This window comes from Gavialis gangeticus, unplaced genomic scaffold, assembly GCF_001723915.1.
Source record: "Gavialis gangeticus isolate Ggan-Ray unplaced genomic scaffold, GavGan_comp1, whole genome shotgun sequence".
NCBI lineage: Eukaryota > Metazoa > Chordata > Crocodylia > Gavialidae > Gavialis > Gavialis gangeticus.
Window position 1 is genome coordinate 43,527,196 of NW_017728995.1, and position 18,241 is coordinate 43,545,436.

Genomic DNA, 18,241 nt, shown 5'->3' on the forward strand with positions numbered 1-18,241 from the left:
TATATTTTTGGTTTCTGCTTTGCTATTTGTGTGACGTCTTGTTCTGTTTTCTTTGATGTATTAAGTAGTGCTTAAGTCTTGTCAATATAATAATATAAAGGGTGACAAAGATGAGCATTTGGTTACTGGGTTAACAAACACTCAATGTGCAATATAGGAAAAATTGTGAACTGTTCCAAAAAACCACTAAACAGGGTAAGTGTTCCACACAATAAAACTGCATATGCAGGTCAGGGGACGCAAAACACTTCTAAGCAAAAGTTTTTCAAACATACTTACTTGGAAATCTATTGGCAGCCAAATGTCTCAGAGCATAAAAAACATCACACATTAAGGTAGGGCAACTTATACTTGACTGTACAATAGTATTGAATACTTTGTCTACATAGTAGCGTAGATTCTCCTACAAGAATAAATAAGCATATTTTTTTCAGGAAAAAAAAGAAATCAATGTTTCCATTACATATAGCTGAGCACATATACGGCTATATTTTATTCCTACAAAATGCACACATCATCATACACTAATGAATGCTTGGTAGCCTCTTTGAATATAACTTGTGTCGTGCAAACAAACAAAACTCTTAAGACAAACTAACCAACCAACTGTATCCCATTTTTACAATAGGCTGATACTGCTAAAAGCTAATTTGATGAACTTCACTGTATTTCAGAATCAGGACACCACAGAAAAGTGAAATGTAGCAGCAACTTGTCAGGATATGGAATTTTCCAACAGTCCTCTCTCTAGAGATAACTGGTACTTCCACTTCTTCTGTGAATGTCACCATCTGGCAAGAATTGATCTTAACAACAGTAAGTGAAGAGTTTTCCAATTAAGTTTTAAGCAGAGCTGACAGCAGAAGCAGCCAAATTTATCATCTTTGTACTTGAAAACATTCAAATTGGGGAAGATCAGGACTCTCAGAAAACTGAAAAATGGGACAAAGCAACTGACAAAGGATTGGGGAATAATTAATTTTGTGCTACTGTCGCAAACAGAAAAGAAAAGATAATACACAATGCAGCAGGTAACACTGCAGGAATGAATACACTAGGGAAGGATACCAATACCAGAGACAGGTCATTTTATACTTTCTCCAGTGCTATAATGTAACTGATCTATATCAAACTTTGACAAGAGGGAAATTAATAAGGCAGAAAAACCAAACCAAAACGAAGACAGAAATGGTTAGGGAAACTCACCTTGTTAATTTCTACATTATCCCCTTCTCTCAGTTTGATGGGATCAATTTCACAGGGCTTAGGGGATTCACAGATCTTAAACAAAACAACAAAAACAGTATTAAAGCTCTTTGGTTACTTTTTTGAGCACAAAAAATAACTCACTAGATTTGATTTTTGTAACACATGCTCAATTAACTTATGTCTAGTAAATAAGCAAGTAAACAGCTTTAACTAAAAACAAATCTTAGATTTAAGACATCAAACTGAACAGTTTTTGCAAAGCTGGAAAAGGAAGGGGCAGCACGTAAGACGCCTCCCCCACCACCTTACATACCTGCATCAGGAACAGTCACACTGCTGGTTTGTGTTTCACTGCAAAGATACTACTCTGTCACCCTAAGCCTCCCCTACCAACGTGCCCATTTCATATTTGGTCAAAGTGAATCTAGTCAGAGTGGTGCAACCACCTTTCTCATGGTCACACTCCTGCTGAAATTTTGCCTGTCTGAACATCTGCAGTGACTCCTATGGTGTAAAAGAAAGAACAACTGCCTCTGATGAGCAATTAAGTTTAAAAAAATGTATGTAAATATGTATTTTAAAGTACGTAAAATATACTGTATTTGCTAACAAATCAATAAAAACAACTCAGCATATTTACTATTGTAATTCCCTACTAGAGTACTATACTTAGTACTTTCTTTATATAGGAGTTAGGGCTGTCAAACTATTAAAAAACTGATTGCAAATAGTTGCGTGCTTAAAAATATTAGTTGCAATTAATCATGACTTTAATCACACAACTGAAAACTCAAAATTATGCACAGAAAAACTAAAAAATTATGCAAATTTATGCAGGTACTTTGTATGGTTGTGGGGGGTGTCTGTGGAGGGAACTTGTGAAGGTGTGGTGGGCTGTGGGTATGTGTGTGGGGATAGGAACCGGGGGGGCAGGGGGAGGAGGGCCCTGTATGATCTGGCAAGATGCGGGGTACTGTGCATCAGAAGAGAGGAGCAGCAGCAGGGCTGGGGGGGCTGTGGTTTGGGAGTGAGGGGCAGAGCATGGGCATATCACTGCCCCCCACTATCATATTACCCCGCCTCACAGGGGTCCTCTTTTCCTGAAACTGGGAATTTGGTAACCTTATAGGAATGCAGCCCAGTGGTGTGTAGAGCAGGATCCAGCAGGTAAGTGTGTGGAGGAGAAGGGGCAGGGGGGCAGATTGAGGCCCCCAAGGTGAGGCAGGGAGTGGGGCAGGGGTGTATGGGACCCTGTGGCGGATCATGGGATGGAGCTGCAGGCAGCTTGTCTAGGGGCACGGGCTGGGTGGGGGGAAGAGGCAGGCAGGCGCAGCTCCCCATCACTGCACACAGCCCTGGAGGTGGCATGGGGGGCATGTGCCCCACTTGGCAGCAGAAATGGCAGTGGACCAGCGCCTAGGTGCAGGCTCCAAAAAAATCAATGCAAGAACCAATTAACATGTTAATCACACACATTAAAGAAATAAGAGTACATATAAATAAGAAAATAACCCAATATCTTATCCAGCAAACTACCATACCTCATCCAAAATAGGTTTTAATGTAACTTTCAGGTAGTGCTTTCCCACTATTTTCATCATCTCATCTACACATCGAGTAGCTAAAGTGTTTCCTCTAAAAATTGTGTTTGCTTCTCTGTAACAAGGAAAGTGACACTTTTAAATTATATCAAGCAATAAGGCCTAAACAACATAAGAAATAAGTCTGATGAGTATTTAAAATGTTGTTACATAAATCCATCTTTAGATAACCTTAAAAAAAGGAGTTACACACTAAAACTAAATTTCTCATTTTGCAAGATAGCCATGAACAGGAAAGACATGCAGTAAGAAAACCAAAAATGAACAAGCATACACAAATGTTGTCATTACAGCAGTCTGAAACAAATTTCAGATGTAGCTACCCTATAGAACAGTTTGAACAACCCTTTTTTTCTTTAAAAACGTGAGCTTACTAGTTCCAGCCAGTAAATATTTAATCTAAAATATTTATTGGCAATAGCTGTTGATTATTAGATAGCTATACATGCAGTTATGAGGAATTTCTTCTAGTTTTGGAAAAGGACAGGTATATAATTGCATCAGTGTAATAAGGAGGGGCGACTTCCTGCTTAGGAACACTTCAGCTGATCCAGTGCAACTATTTAGTCGTCTGTCCATCCCTAACAAAGAGTAATAGAGCCAGAGCATGGCTATTTGTCCCATAATGAAACTGTGCAAATTACTGTGGTTTAGATAGAGACAGACAAAAACTGCAACACCGCAGTAAGGCCTTCCCTCTCTTTCACAGCAGTGTAAGTGTTTTGTCTATCTAATCTCTGATAACTCCAGCTTTGACTACGGACAGGAATTCATTTCTAGGAAATCTGCAGCACTCAAAAATGTGTCATGGGGGGGAGGGGAGGGAGCTGCTCCCTTGCTCCCCCCATGGCAATAAGGTTGTCTCTGTTGGCAGAGGGGTGAGGAGAAAGCTCTCCACTACCCCATCCCTGTGGTTGAACCAGCTGTTTCCACTTGGGCTTTGGCAACAGGAAGAGCTGCCATATTCCACACAGGAAGAGCAGTTGTTCCCAGGGTTCCTGAGAGGCAGGGAGCAAATCTGGCTGCTGCTTCTGTGTTGCAAGGGCTGGGGCTGTTCTCCCTCACCCCTGCCATCCCCAGTGTCTCTTTAACAGCCCCAGAGAGTCCTAGGACTCTTCAAAGGGTGGCAGGAAACCCTGCTGCCCACTGAACAGCACCAGGGAACCCCAATACTGTTCACAGCATGGCAGGAATGCCTAGGGGGTGGAAGTGGTGAGGAGCCCTGGTCCCTACAGGGTGTCCCAGTGCTGTTCAAAAGGAAGGAGTCAAGACCAGGGTTTGAACAGTCTTGATACTATTTCAGGGCTTGGAGGCAGGGTCCCAGCAGGGCTCCCTAACAGCTCCCCACTGGCTGGGCCGTCAAGTAGCCACATGTCCCCCTCCCTTCCTCCTCAATAGAAAGGGAAGGGAGAGTAAAGGACTGTGGGATATAAGTGTCCTAGGGACCATGAGAGAAGTGTAGGCATTATAGGTAGCACTAGAAAACTTCTGTCTCCAGAGAAGTTGGTGTTTATAAGATAATTATTGTGTGGAAGAGCTCATTTTCTTCCACAAGAAACCTCATTTAATCACCTGTACACTAGCTTTTTGTGACAGGAAAAATATGTTTTTCTGGCACAAATGTAATGCCTGTCTGTGGCTTTAATTCATTTAAAATTGAACTGATAAATCCCAATGGAAAGCATAGTAAGTAAGTAAGGAACTAACATTTTACATAATGAATTGCACTTAAAAATATTTTAATGTGCTGAAGTATAAGCCAGATTCTCTCATTCTATTCAAAGCTAGAATAAGTAGGCTTTGCTAGGGCCTGCTTTGTGGTGACAGAACCTATTCTATAATCTTCAGTTCTAGAGGACAACAAAACATCTTGAAAAATCACTTTCTCTGTGCTCTGAGAAGTGCAGACCTACAGACCATGCGGCTGATCCCTCCAGGGTAGACACTATCACTGTGTGGAAGAGCACTGTACCACGGTGCAGTTTAAGATGCACAGGAAAGTGCAGAAACCACCCACGTGGAATATCTCTACATAGGCAGAAAATGGCAACCTGCCTTTTAGGTCAGTCATAAGCACTCAGAGAAGAAGGACTGTATCCTAAGAAGTTTTTTGAAAGTCAAATTTCAGACTAGTGACTGCCAAAATTTAGACAGAGTGGCCAAATCAGTACTTAAAACAGAAAAATGTTATGTGTTGTAAAACAGTTCTAACAAGCTAACTAAATTCCACATAGAAAGAGCTACAGCCAGCCCATCAAAACCAGCCCATCAAAAGTAGCTCTCTGATTGGAACTCCTGAACCTCAGCTAGAGTAATATTACAAATGTGGCAACATAGAATTAAATGACCAATGAATGCCAACTATCAACTGAGACAGTGAAAGCTAGCACACATTTATCAACATTTTGTCATATAATGGACTAAAACTAGAAAAGAGACAAGTCTTATTAAATTATGAAAAAGCAAAACATACTGGGTGTCCTTCAAGTCTAGTTCTGCCACTCCAGCGACAAATGGAACTAGCTTCTGGTGGTGCAGCAACAACCTTACAAGAGGCAAAACAACATCATATTTATCTCGACACACTTCACCTAAGATGCAGGCAGCAGATGAAGAAATTGGCTGCAACAAAGAAAGGGAAAACCAAGACAAAAATAATTAAGCATTGGAAAAGAGTATGTCAATCAAACTTAACAAGACTGAAGACACCATTATTTTTTGTGAGAAGCTTAGCTATGTGTATCGGTTGAGAGAATGAGATTGATAATTTCTTCGCAGAAATACATTATTGAGAACTGACGTTTACTTACTGAGATAAGTCATTAAATATCAATTAATTTAAATCTAAATTCAATGTCCATTCAATAATATTTTCAAAAGGTCACAGTTTCATAGTTGGTAGGGTGGGAAGGGACCTCAGCAGATCACCTAGTTTGACCCCCTGCCATGGCAGGAAAGAGTACTGGGGTCAAATGACCTCGGCTAGGTGTCTATCTAGCCTCCTTTCGAAGACCTTGAGGGTAGCAGCAAGCACCACTTCCCTTGGAAGCTGGTTCCAGATCCTAGCCACCCTGACTGTGAAGTAGCGCCTCCTGATACCTAGCCTGAATCTACTGTCCGTCAACTTACAGCTGTTATTCCTTGCTACTCCCGGTAGTGCTCAGGGGAACAGGGATTCTCCCATTGCTTGCTGGTCCCCCTTGGTCAGTTTATAGATGGCCACAAGATCCCCTCTCAACCTTCTCTTGTGGAGGCTGAACAGGTTCAGGTCCCATAACCTCCCCTTGTAGGGCCTACATTGCTGCCCCTTGATCATGTGGGTGGCCCTCCTCTGGACCCTCTCTATGCTATCCACATCCCTCCTGAAGTACGGCGCCCAGAACTGGATGCAGTACTCCAACTGCAGCCTGACCAGTGTCTCATAGAGGGGGAGGATCACCTCCTTGGACCTGCTCATGATGCATCTGTGGATGCATGACAAGGTGCGGTTAGCCTTCCTGACTGCGTCCCCACATTGTTGGCCCATATTCATCTTGGAGTCAATAATGACTCCAAGATCCTTTTCTGCCTCTGTGCTGATGAGAAGGGAGTTCCCCAGCCTGTAGGTATGGTGCTGGTTCTTCCTCTAAGTTCTAAGAGACACTATAACTTAGGAGCATTTTTTCACTATATAACAGACCACATGCCAATCAGAAATGGATCTCATCATCACAACACTCCTTTCAGTAGGAAGTGCTGTCTTTACTTTATAGAAGGGAAACTGAGGCATAATCAAGATTAAGTAATTACAAATCCAATATCACAAGGCAATGTGTTAGCTAAACCTACAAAGTCCCAACCCAGTAACCTAGAAACTAGACCAGGGATTCTCAATGCGTAGCCTGTGGCTCAGCCCCTGACACCTGGGTCATCAGGCCTGCAGGGTTCCCGAGGGCCTGAAAATTTAGTGGCAGGGGAGCAAATGTCACTGCTCCCATGGTGCCAAATTTCCGGAACTATGGGGAGCCTGGCAGGCTGGATACTATGGCCTTGTGTACTGGACTGGGTGTGCACTGTGATGTGGGGCCCAATTCTAACACATGGGGCCCGATTCTAACACATGCCATCATTAGCTGGTCCTTGGTTTCCTCTCTTGCTCCAGGTAGAAAATAAACTGGCGACAGCTACACACCTGGCACAGACTACTTTATTTCTTCCTTTTTGTAGGATCAGCTATAGTGATCAGTAATTGGGGAATGGGTAAGTAAAGGCAGGGGAGAGTTAAGACTCTCCCATTTAACAGGAGCTGAAGTCATGACCGTAGCCTCTTCATCCATCATGATTCAAGTTAGCCTACTGGAAGAAGAGTAAGAGTTCTATGCATCTTTGAGATGCATAATAGATCATAACCCAAAGGGGGTTGTTTTAAAAAAAATGCTCAAACTTACCTGAACATCTGGCGATTTTAGCAGCAAATTTCTTAAAGAAGTATAATCCTCAGATGGAAGTACGCAGTCTTCAGTATAGCAAATATTTAGCCGAAGTGAACCCAGCTCATCTGTTTTAGAAGACTTGTTTCCATTTTCTCTTGGTTGTAATAAGTACCTGAAGGCAACACAGCAAAATATTGCGTTTAAAGTTACTGTTTCAATAACTTGATTAATACTGAAGTACGGTAAGATGACAGTCAAGTAGCCCAGGACATATTAACTCAGCCAGAATCCAATAACACTGCCAATAACTTAAACAAAATTAACACACAAGACAAAACAACCCCCTCCAAACCCAGAAGTAGGACATGGTGAGAAAAAGATGGTAATTTCCATTTAGAAAAATGCAACAACAACAACAAAACATAGCATTTGATGCATCTTCAGTACATAAGCACCCAGGCAGGGACTGGGGGGAGGGGTGAAAGGATGTGTGAGCAGGTGCTATCTGCTCTCTATACCATGCCCTACTGCTTTTCCCGCTGCAGCATTAGGGGACAAATTTAAAGCTGTCCCTTCAATAGTTAGATTCTATACATGGAAAATTATAGCAAATTTATAATTTTCCATGTACAGAATTTAATTATTGGTGAGGTATGACATAACTTAAAATTAGGAGTCATCTTGGATTTGGGTAATATGGTATAATATTTTAATATTCTTAAATTATTCTCTCTCTCATACAAACACATGGAATTCTCCCCTCCCTTCTAGCCCTCCAGTTTCCCCAGATTACGTTGTCTTTTTTCCGTAAAACATTTACAGACAAAAAAAGAGCATGTATTTAAGTATTTATTATCTGCTACAAATATGACTTCTATTTATGGGACATCAGTTTAGGATTGACTATTCCTTGTTCCATCCTTTCTTACCATGCTTGGAAGGAATCATTTCTTAACACTTTAACAGGAACTTTAATTTCTCCCAGAAAGACATCTTGTATCAGGTTTCCATTGTTCCATAAATCAACCCTGAAAATACAATGCACACTGTTCTTAATTTTCTGGAAACAGTAAATATAAAAAACCTCCTATATTTCAAGGCAGTTAATGATTTGCAGCACTAATTCACCATGCATAAATACTAAAAAAGGTTAGAATTCTCACAGCAATCCAATTGAAAATCAATAGGAATTCAAGTATATGTCCTATTAAATCCTTAAAGCAGTCTGGGAAAAATTTAGATGGTGAAAGTTAGAATAACAACTCAGTAAAAGAGGCGATATTTGTTAATATATGTATATTTTAAATACCCTCCCCCCCAAATAAAGTGAATGATATTTCTATATTTCTCTCTCAGGTGCTTATAGTGAATGTTTACCCAAATATTTTGATAACTCTACTTTCCTGTTAAAATTGGGCACACTGCAATAGCACATTAACACATGCACTTATTTTCTCAATGACGGCTCATGTTTAAAACCTGAAAAGGTGTCACAACCCCACAACATGCATCTTTGTTGAATTACTTCCTTCTTACCTCTGACATTTCTGTTACACAGCGGATATGTTAAGAAGAACAAAAAAATTAATGCTGTATTTGCTGGGACATCATTGCTTTTCTAAATACACTTGCATCTATAATGGAATTGACAATCTCTTAACTGGCTAATTAAGAGATGCTTATGGATTTTGAAAATAGAATCAGAAGTGCACAAACAGTGAATACTTAAGTGACTGCTCAAATTAAATCCCAACTACTGCCTATTATCTGATATAAAATGCACACCAGCCACCAAATTACTATTTTCATTTTTTATTGGGCACGCAGTCACGTGCAGAAGTAATGGGCAGGATGTCTCCAAGATTCTCTAATTATACAACACAAATACAGGCTGACTAATGCAAAGTGTGCAGCAACAGAAGGGGAAACAAGCTGTACAGGTGCTCCTTATGTCTGCTGGAAGAAGCTCTGATATATATTCCCCCAGTATATAATACCAGATACTAGTAGGCACACAGGAGAGACTAGTCCCTGCCCATCCCCTCAAAAAAGCATGATTTCTAGAGACAGTAGATTGCTACCATGTGGGTTACATGAGTTCTTTGTACTCATCTCAATATTCTACCAGATTTCTCAATGTGTGCATTGAGAGAAAGGGGTTTATTTGTATTTTTTTAGATGTATGCAAGACATTTTGAATTTATCACCAGGTATATTTATGGTAGCAGTTGCATTTTTGGGAGAGAGAGAGAGAGAAGATTTTTTTTTGTTTTCTGTATGAAGGTAACACTATCCACTTGCAGGAACACCGTTTAAGGAAGGCATTAAACCAACTTACCTTGTGGAATGTTAAGTCTAAGCAAAAATTCAGGGATACACACTGAATTGTTTTTTGTTTTGTTTTTTAACTTGGAAGAATCTTACTTAGGAACCTGAACAATAACTTTCTGCTTTCACAGCATGGCATAACATTTCTTTATTTGGTTATAAACATTTTTATGCAGGTCATACAAATGCCAATTCAGTATATTAACAGGGAACCCACCTGACTTCCAGCTTCTCAATATCCTCTTCTTCCACTTGAAACTGGGACTTTTTGGTATAACTACTGGACCTGGTTACCTGTAAGTAAAAGTTCCCACTGAGTATTTTATCTTCTCCTTTTAATAAACATTACATGCCTTCCATGTCTATTATAAGAGTGAGTGGCCCCTTTAAGAGGGAACAGGTCCAGTTTGCCTGACTGCTCACAGAAAGGAAGACACTTGGCTTCTATGAAAATCCAGGCAGCAGGTGAGAAAAAAAAGAAACAAAGGAGAAGCAGAACAGAGCCGGAGAGGAGAGTTAGGGTCCCCGAGAAAGCTGCAGATCTGAAGAAACAGTCTGTTGAGACAGGAAGCAGCTGTGACAGGGAAGAGTTTTCCAAGGTGATCTGCATTAGCCCTAAGAGAGCAGTAATTAGCATCTCAACAAATTGAGGAGAAGGAGCAATAAGTCCCCTGTTCCCATTGCCATCAGCCTACTATTTTAAGCTTAATTTTGGAACCTCCTTCATCTCCTCCTGATTATGTACTTCACTTGCTGTATTCTTAGCTGAACTCAAATAAATCATGTAGCATTCTAATTATTACATAGCTTTGTAATCGTCTTCATTACAAAAACTTACTTTACAGCAAAAGTTAACTGGGGTCTCTAAAAAGTTAAAAAATGAGATCTAAAAAACCCCCACAGACCTAATTTTGCAAGCATCCCAAAACATTACAGTTTATAAAGCTTGCAGGATCAAAACTATACAAACAAAGAAAGTTATGGTACATACAGAAGCATTAGAAAGCATCCTCCTATTGTATTACTGATTTTAAAAAAGAGGCTATGATCTATCACAATATAATATGAAAGGTAAAACAGAGAGGAAAAACAACAGAATGCAGCTCTCCTGAATAGTCAAATTTTGGCCCAAGCAGCAAAGTCTACATAGACTGACTTCAAATGGGAGGTTTTGCAGTGATCAGAGGGGAAAAATTGCCATTTTTTAATCATCCTAGAAATGTGATGAAGCAGAAGCAACAAATCACAGGTTGCTGCTCCCACACATACCATTTGCCAACTGTACTGCCTTCTAGGACTTCCACATGTGTGTAATTGGGCTGTCTAAATGCGTTCCACAATAACACATTTTCACAGGAAAATAGCACTGTAACTCAGCCCAACTTTGATTTTACTTCAATGCACTGAAGTGTGAAAATGGGAAGTCCACGCTTTTTAAACCAGACATACAGTACTGGATAAGCTACTGTAACTCCATTAATAAGTAACCATTATGTGACTCCGCAACTCTACAAAAGCTATGTTTATTTTAAGGACCACATTCTAATACAAGGCAGAAAACATTCTTAAACACTGTGATAAAAACATATACACCTGGGCATCCAGATCTTGGTTAATGTAAGGAGGGTTTTCTGATTGGCATTAATTTCATGTAAGTAAGATTGCTAATGCCATTTTTGTACTATAATCTGTATTGCAGAAGCAAAATAATTAAGCCTCTTATGCCTTTGAAAAGAAAGAGCTCCAGACATTTATTCTGGTTAGTTTTCTGTTGTCAGTTCAAGTTATGGGATACTTTCATTTAAATGTGTAAACACAGATTTTTTGGTGTTCCTTATCACCATCAGGTTTACTTGGTTTTAACTAGAAACCCTCTACTCCTTGTAATGCAATCAAATATTCTAAGAAATAATATGCCTCTAGCAATGCATCTTAACCCTGAACTTGAAAACTCTGATATTCTAAACCTAGAACTCTTTAGCAGAACTGCCAATTTTGTTATGTGAAAAGGTAATGTAATTAAAAAAATACTTATTTTCACTTGTATCAGACACAGGTTTTAGCCAGCAAAAGCAAAAGCATGCCTTTTATTTTACCTGGGGAATGATTTAAGGCACCTCTCACCAATATCTTACTCTAATAATTATGCACAATAATAAAAAAAAAACAGAACCAAACAAGCAGCAACTCAGTTGCCAAACATTCTGAAAGATGCTCAAAATTAAAGGCCATGGTTCAATCTGTACTAAAACTCCTACCAATGGCAACAGAGGCTGTAAACAGTGATCCAGGATAGTGCTACCCTTATGTTTGTGATTATGAAAAAAGGGCCTCTTAACTGAAGAGGACTGCAGGTTTGCAGGTCCAGCGTTACAAACAAAGAGGGTTTTTTGTTTTAAATGCAGTAAGGAATATCTGTATTTGCTTCAGAGCTGCCTGCGCTGAGTACTGCTATGCATCTCTTTCAAAAAAGGTAAGTTCAAAAGTTGCATAACACAAGACAAAAGCACAACACATGAATAAAGAGTTGTATTTTGACAGAAAAATTAGTTACCTCAAAATAAAATGTTTCATTAAACTGTGGATTACTCGTTTTCTTCTTTACTTTTGTCTTCTTTTGGTCATTCCTGTTCCAATGTGGTACAATTTTACCATATAGAACTTAAAACACACAATTATAAAAGACATTCTATTATCAAAAAGGGGCCTTGCATTTAGCTATAAGTATACTGCACAGTTTTATATATGTAAAAAAACCCTTTAAACTATTTAATGAGGTTATCTGAAGTAAAAAAGAAAATATTTAAGAGAAAGTTAATTCACCTTCATAGCATAAGTTAAACAGTTTTCTTCAATATACTTTATACATGCACTTATTTAGCTTGCAGTTTATGTTTAGGTCACAAATATGCTTGACAGACATGGAAGAAAAATAATACAAAAGAAAGACTTTCTAATGCAGATTTTAAATCTGTATACATTGTTTTATGAAACGTACACAAGGGCTGGTTTCTAAGCAGATACACTTTTGCTACAGTTAGATAAGTTTCACCAAAATACTGAGAATTTCTCAAAAAATACAAATGCTTTGCTAAAACTACCCCATGGTAGAGAGTTTTTAAATAAAACTTTCCAAAGTTTCTCATTTGTCTCTCTTGCTGTTGATTCTTGCTCATCTCCCTTTTCTGTAAATCCAGAAGATACCTTGTTTTGCTTTTGAGCAACTTTAAAAGCTAGCTGAGCCCATAGAAAAGGTATAAAATATATGTGGTATATACAGCAAATCATGGAGGTCCTTAAACTAAATTATTTTTATTGGCTAAGTAAAAATTGTTGATAGGGGAAAAGCAGAAGCTATTAAAGAAATAATATCTAAACTATTAGAGATTATATTTAAACCTAAACCAGTGTTTCTACACTGATATAAGTTTTCATAGAACAAGTATAACACAGTCAAAAGCTGAAGGGGAAAAACGTTACATGTCTGAATGTAACCAGAATTCAAGATGTGTCATTCCTATGTTTTGCTTGCACAGTCTATTGGTGCATGTGTCTTGATAACCAAGACTGCAGATCTGTCACCAGGAATGTTTTAGTATAAAAGTTCCAATGCCACAGTCACAAAGGATGGTAACCCTAACCAGCTGTTACTCTGTTACCTTAGAATTCAATCACAGTTTAGTATAGCAAAACAGAACAGTTGGTAATTAAATGGACATCATCTTGAAAACTCCAGTTACTGTAAGTACTTTCTTCTTTCAGTCATTGCTAATATTTTTATATCAAGCTTCACTCTGACTGATTCCAAAGTGATCTTACACTGTGGGTATTTGTGCGTTGGGTATTTGTGTATCATGTAAATACCAACAATAAAACAACTCAGTTGAAGAAAGAATGTACTCCTGACACTTCCCCTAAGATGTAATGTCCAGTAAAGGTGTGAACAGAAATCCAGATTAACTTTACCAATGTCAGATATGGGAGTGTCTCTCAGAAAAGGGTTACTTTTGCCTTCTGCCTTAGCCCTCTAATACATATTAAAATCCACCTCCTAATCTTTAGATAAAAATAGGGGAACCTTTCATTCTCTTGGCAAAAAATAAAAAGTGTTTAAGACAAACGAGCTAAAGTTATCTTGGTTTTCTTAGTATTATTTTTAAGTAAAACATATCCAAGCTAGGTGGAGTTGCAGACACTTTGGAGAATAGGATTAGTGTTCAGAGTAACCTTAATATACTGGAAAATTGTCCAAAAATTAATCTAATGAAGTTTAATAAGGACAACTACAAAACCCTGTACTTAGGACAGAACCAATACAATGCACTAATAGGAAATGGAGGTAGACTGGCTAGACTTCAGCACTACAGACAAGGACCTGGAAATAATAAGGGAATGCAAGATGAATACAAGTCAGTGTGCATTTTTTGCAAAAACAAGCCAATAACATATTAGAGTCTTATGAACTGGAGAGTTAACTAAGTCAAAGAAAGTGATTATTTCACTGTTTAGGACTGGTGAGGCCTCACATGGAGTACTGTGTCCAGTTTTGGGCACTGAACTTCAATAAAGACGTGGATAAACTGAAAAAGTCCACAGAAAACTAAAGAAGTGATTGGGTGCCTGGGAAATGACTTAAGACAGAGTTGGAAGAAGTGTAATTATTTAAGTCTGGAAAAGAGAAGACTTGGAGAGGACGAGATGAATTTAACAAGTCTACAAATACCTAAAATAGTAGTCATAAAGAATATGTGATAAATTATTTTCTGTGGCTACAGGGGACAGGACAAGAAATAGCTCTTAGGGCATTTATACATGTGCCCTGGGAATAGGGGTGTGTGTTAGAGTGGCTTCGAGAGCTGCTCTAATTAAAACGCCTGGAGCGTCTCACGTATCAGGATCCTCACACTTCAAAATGGTGGTGGGGGCACTTTATTTAAAGCTCATTTGACAAGCTTTAGATAAAGTGCCCCTGCCGCTATTTTGAAGTGAAGGGATGCTGATGCATGAGATGCTGGAGTGCAATAATTACCATACTCCAGCATACTTGATTAATTGAGTCTGCTCTGACATGCCGTAATTACAGCACGTCGAAGCACCCTCACTGCTTGTATATAGGTGCTCTTAATTTGCAAAAAGCTGGATATTAGAAAGAACTTTCTAACTATGACAATGGTTAAACATGGGGCCAGATTATCTAGAGATGTTGTTGAACCTTCAGTCTTGGAAGGTTAAAAACCAGCTACACAAACATTTATCTAGGATGATTTAAACAAGGATGATCCTACCTTGAGCAGGGAACAGATAACCTTGAGGTCCCTTCCAGCCCTATTTTGCAGTCCATGACAAGGACCACAAGAGTCAAATGTAAGAACTTTGAAAGGAAAGGAGTAAGAAACCAAGGGGAAGAATAGCAAGGCATTCTTTGCTTAGATAGAACACTCTGAGTCTGAAGCCCACAGAAGTCAGATGAAAGAATGAGGAGAGTCTCCAATCAATAATGTACAACAACTTTTAAAATTAAGATTATTCTGACAGTAAAAGAAAAAGAAAAACCTGCACACATTTTATCATTGTTTAATTACTATAAATGTTTGAGCTATTTTCTTCAGTCTCTTTTCTAATTTAAAAAGATTTAGATACATTCACAAAATATTTCAAGACATTACCTGGAAGGACCCACAAGAGAAACAGTTGCATAAGGGTCACAATTCTGTCCATTTATAAGAGGCAACCCATGGCATTCCTTTATTCTAAAACAAAATAGAGGAAAAAGAGTTAACACATCCATCTTTAAATTCACTGACATATTAAAAAATCCTTTCTTTTATGCATGATTTAGAGCATCTTCTTTTCTGTTAAAGTTAATGTAAGGCAAAATACTGTTTCCCCACAAAAATAATTAATGTCTGAAGCATGTTGGGTTACACACTTACCGCTTCTTGGCCTCTTGTGGGCTCAGATCAAATGTGTACCCACATTAGCTACACACAGAATATTGGCATCAATCCAGTTTGAAAGAATACTGCTAGATGATGTTCAGAAGCAAAATTTATACCAAAGCATGTTTGTGTGTTGTAAGCCCTCTTGGAAGTGTATAGATACCATGAACAGACAAGGTTCTTTGGGCAAATGTGCTATCTTTTTTAGACCGACTAAATAGTTGGAAAAGTTCTTAGCAAGCTTTTGGGCACAAACACCCTTCTTCAGGCATAGGGAGAGTCTGCTGTTTTGTGTTCTCCTCAGTGACTGGACCAATACTGGCTTCTATTCCATTGAGGAGAACACAAAACAACAGCAGACTCTCCCTATGCCTGAAGAAGGGTGTTTGTGTCCGAAAGCTTGCTAAGAACAGTTTTTCCAACTATTTAGTTGGTCTAAAAAAGATAGCACATTTGCCCAAAGAACCCTGTCTGCCTATGTCCTTAGGCCAACACAGCTACAACCAACACCTCCAAAACATAGATACCATGAAAGTATTCAAGTAGCAGTTGTGTGAAAAGCCAGGATGCACTGAACATTACTATGAATAAAAGCCTATAAGCCTACATATTACTGGTTAAACTGACTTATGAAAGACAAAAGGACTTATCAATGGGTCTCAGCTACAATGAGCCACTGACTTCTTACAAAAGCTACTTGAAAAGGTTAAAATATTGAGGAGAGAGAGAGACAGACAGACAGACAGAGAGAACTAGTTTACCTGGACCAATCAATTTACAAAGGTCAAACTATACTGGAATTATAAATATGATTTAAATAAAAGTTTAGAATTTAATTCTAGTGTGGTTTGCTTTATCCATGTTACTGGGCAGATTAAAAAAAACAAACAACACCCCCCCCAAAACACAGCTTCCAAACCCTTTCAAATATGGTATGGACTTAACACTAGACTGCTCCTTTAAGACAAGTAGCGGTAGTTTCTTTCAGTGGGAGGTCCCACTGATACTGATGCTAGATCCTCAGCTGGTAAAGGTGAGGTTCCATGGATGTTAACACTTCTCTAGAACAGTGATTTTCAACTAGGGTGGTACGAGATCCTTTTAAGGGTGATCCAGGGTTCTCCACAATGTTAGTGTTAGGTGTGCAAACACCTAAATATGTTTTACAAGATCAACCCAGAAGGCCTGGGATATCAAATAGGAATCCAACCATTCTGGCCTGATGTGGTTTTTCTAAGTTCTTTGCAACAGAAGAATTCCTCTATTACTTTTTTCACAGTCAAGAAGTGAGCAGGAGCTAGGAGCTGGCATTTTCCAAGGGGTGTCTTGCATCTAAAAGGTTGAGAACCACTGCTTTAGAAATTCTGGCAATAGCATCAGTTGGACCAGCTCCTTTACATCTATTTACAGTGTGTAGTATTCACTTTTAGCTTCACTTTTCCTAGTGTACATGTGGAGCCATTTCTGCTGGTTTATAAATGGGAAGGATAGGGTCCTGGATTACCTCCCTTTAAAGTGCTGGCTTTGGTCATCATGCTCTCTTGAGCACAGTAATAAAACTTCAGTTCCCACAGATAAGCTCAAGATGGCTCTGCACCCTTTGTAATTCTAACTTGAGAAAGCAGCAACACGTTAATATTAGCATAAATTGAATCTGTTTTGGAGAGCAGAGTGGATAGACAAATAGTTGCTATTACTTTATCTCATCATTAGTACGGCAGGGGAGCTGGTAATGGCCTGTTTGTCTTCAACACGGCTACCTAGCATGAAGCTAACAGGACCTGCAGTCACAGAATTTACAACCCCATACACGGATATAATTTGCATAGTTACTCCACTAGCCTGAAGAGAATTCTATGCCAGACTAGCAAGACTCTGGCTAGTGTAGGACAAGTATATTGTGTCTAGCTCTACACTTACACCAGTGTAAAGACATTCCATCATTTTTGCAAGTAATCTGCATGTAACTGTCATTACTGTAACCTGAAGGATATACATGCACAGCAGCATAGTTAGATATTATGTCTCCTAAGAAAAACGACTGAAAGCTTAAGTTAAAAAAGGCCTAAGTGAATGTGAAAAATGGGCAAACTGAATGATCACTGCAGCAGAAGGTTACATGGAATACGTTTACTAGAGACTTGGAGCTGGTTATTTCAAATGAAGAGGCATGATCCAGGCTCTTCAGGTGCTCATTGTGTGAAATACTTCAAGTTGCACAGTTTAACCATCAACTTGATGTCCAATAATTGTTTTTTCTGTAGATAACGAAGAGCTCTTATTTTATGTACATTTCTCTAGCCTTACATTTGTTTAGTATTTTAGATTTTAAGCTCATCATTAACCTCAATCTGCCCAAGTGGCACTAGCAAATTTTGGTGCTATTACAATGTAAGTGATAGAAGCACTGGTGATGGATTATGGCCAAATTCTACATACACCAAGATCTGCTATTTTGTCACTGCAGGCACCTCTTGAGCCTGGGTACCAGCTGAAAAACACCCTGCAGACCTTGTGGGGAAGGGAGCGGGGAACAAATTTTCAACACATTAGCAGTTCCGGCACTTTCACTCTAATTGCAGCATATACTTTACTTCATAGAATCATAGAAGTAGGGTCGGAAGGGACCTTGTAGATCTTCAAGTCCGACCCCCTGCCAGGGCAGGAGAAAAAACTGGGCTCAAATGATCCCAGCTAGGTAGGCATCAAGCCTCCTCTTAAAGACCCCCAGGGTAGGAGCCAGCACCACTTC

At 39.1% G+C, this 18,241-nt stretch overlaps 1 protein-coding gene across 2 annotated transcripts in view; it reads right to left on the bottom strand.

Moving 5' to 3' along the window:
* The window catches only part of RASA2 (RAS p21 protein activator 2), a 107,435-nt gene that overhangs the window by 19,901 nt on the left and 69,293 nt on the right, over positions 1 to 18,241 (bottom strand). Inside the window, exons 6-14 of one of the 2 annotated variants that reach the window (XM_019503587.1) lie at positions 15,217 to 15,300; positions 12,105 to 12,177; positions 9,768 to 9,844; positions 8,152 to 8,250; positions 7,238 to 7,394; positions 5,284 to 5,432; positions 2,751 to 2,865; positions 1,207 to 1,281; positions 280 to 403 (exon numbers count right to left, since the gene is read on the bottom strand). In XM_019503587.1, coding sequence (XP_019359132.1) covers positions 280 to 403; positions 1,207 to 1,281; positions 2,751 to 2,865; positions 5,284 to 5,432; positions 7,238 to 7,394; positions 8,152 to 8,250; positions 9,768 to 9,844; positions 12,105 to 12,177; positions 15,217 to 15,300 — 953 coding nt within the window. Of the gene's footprint in view, positions 1 to 279; positions 404 to 1,206; positions 1,282 to 2,750; positions 2,866 to 5,283; positions 5,433 to 7,237; positions 7,395 to 8,151; positions 8,251 to 9,767; positions 9,845 to 12,104; positions 12,212 to 15,216; positions 15,301 to 18,241 lie in introns of both variants that reach the window. The other variant, XM_019503588.1, reaches the window with a different exon arrangement.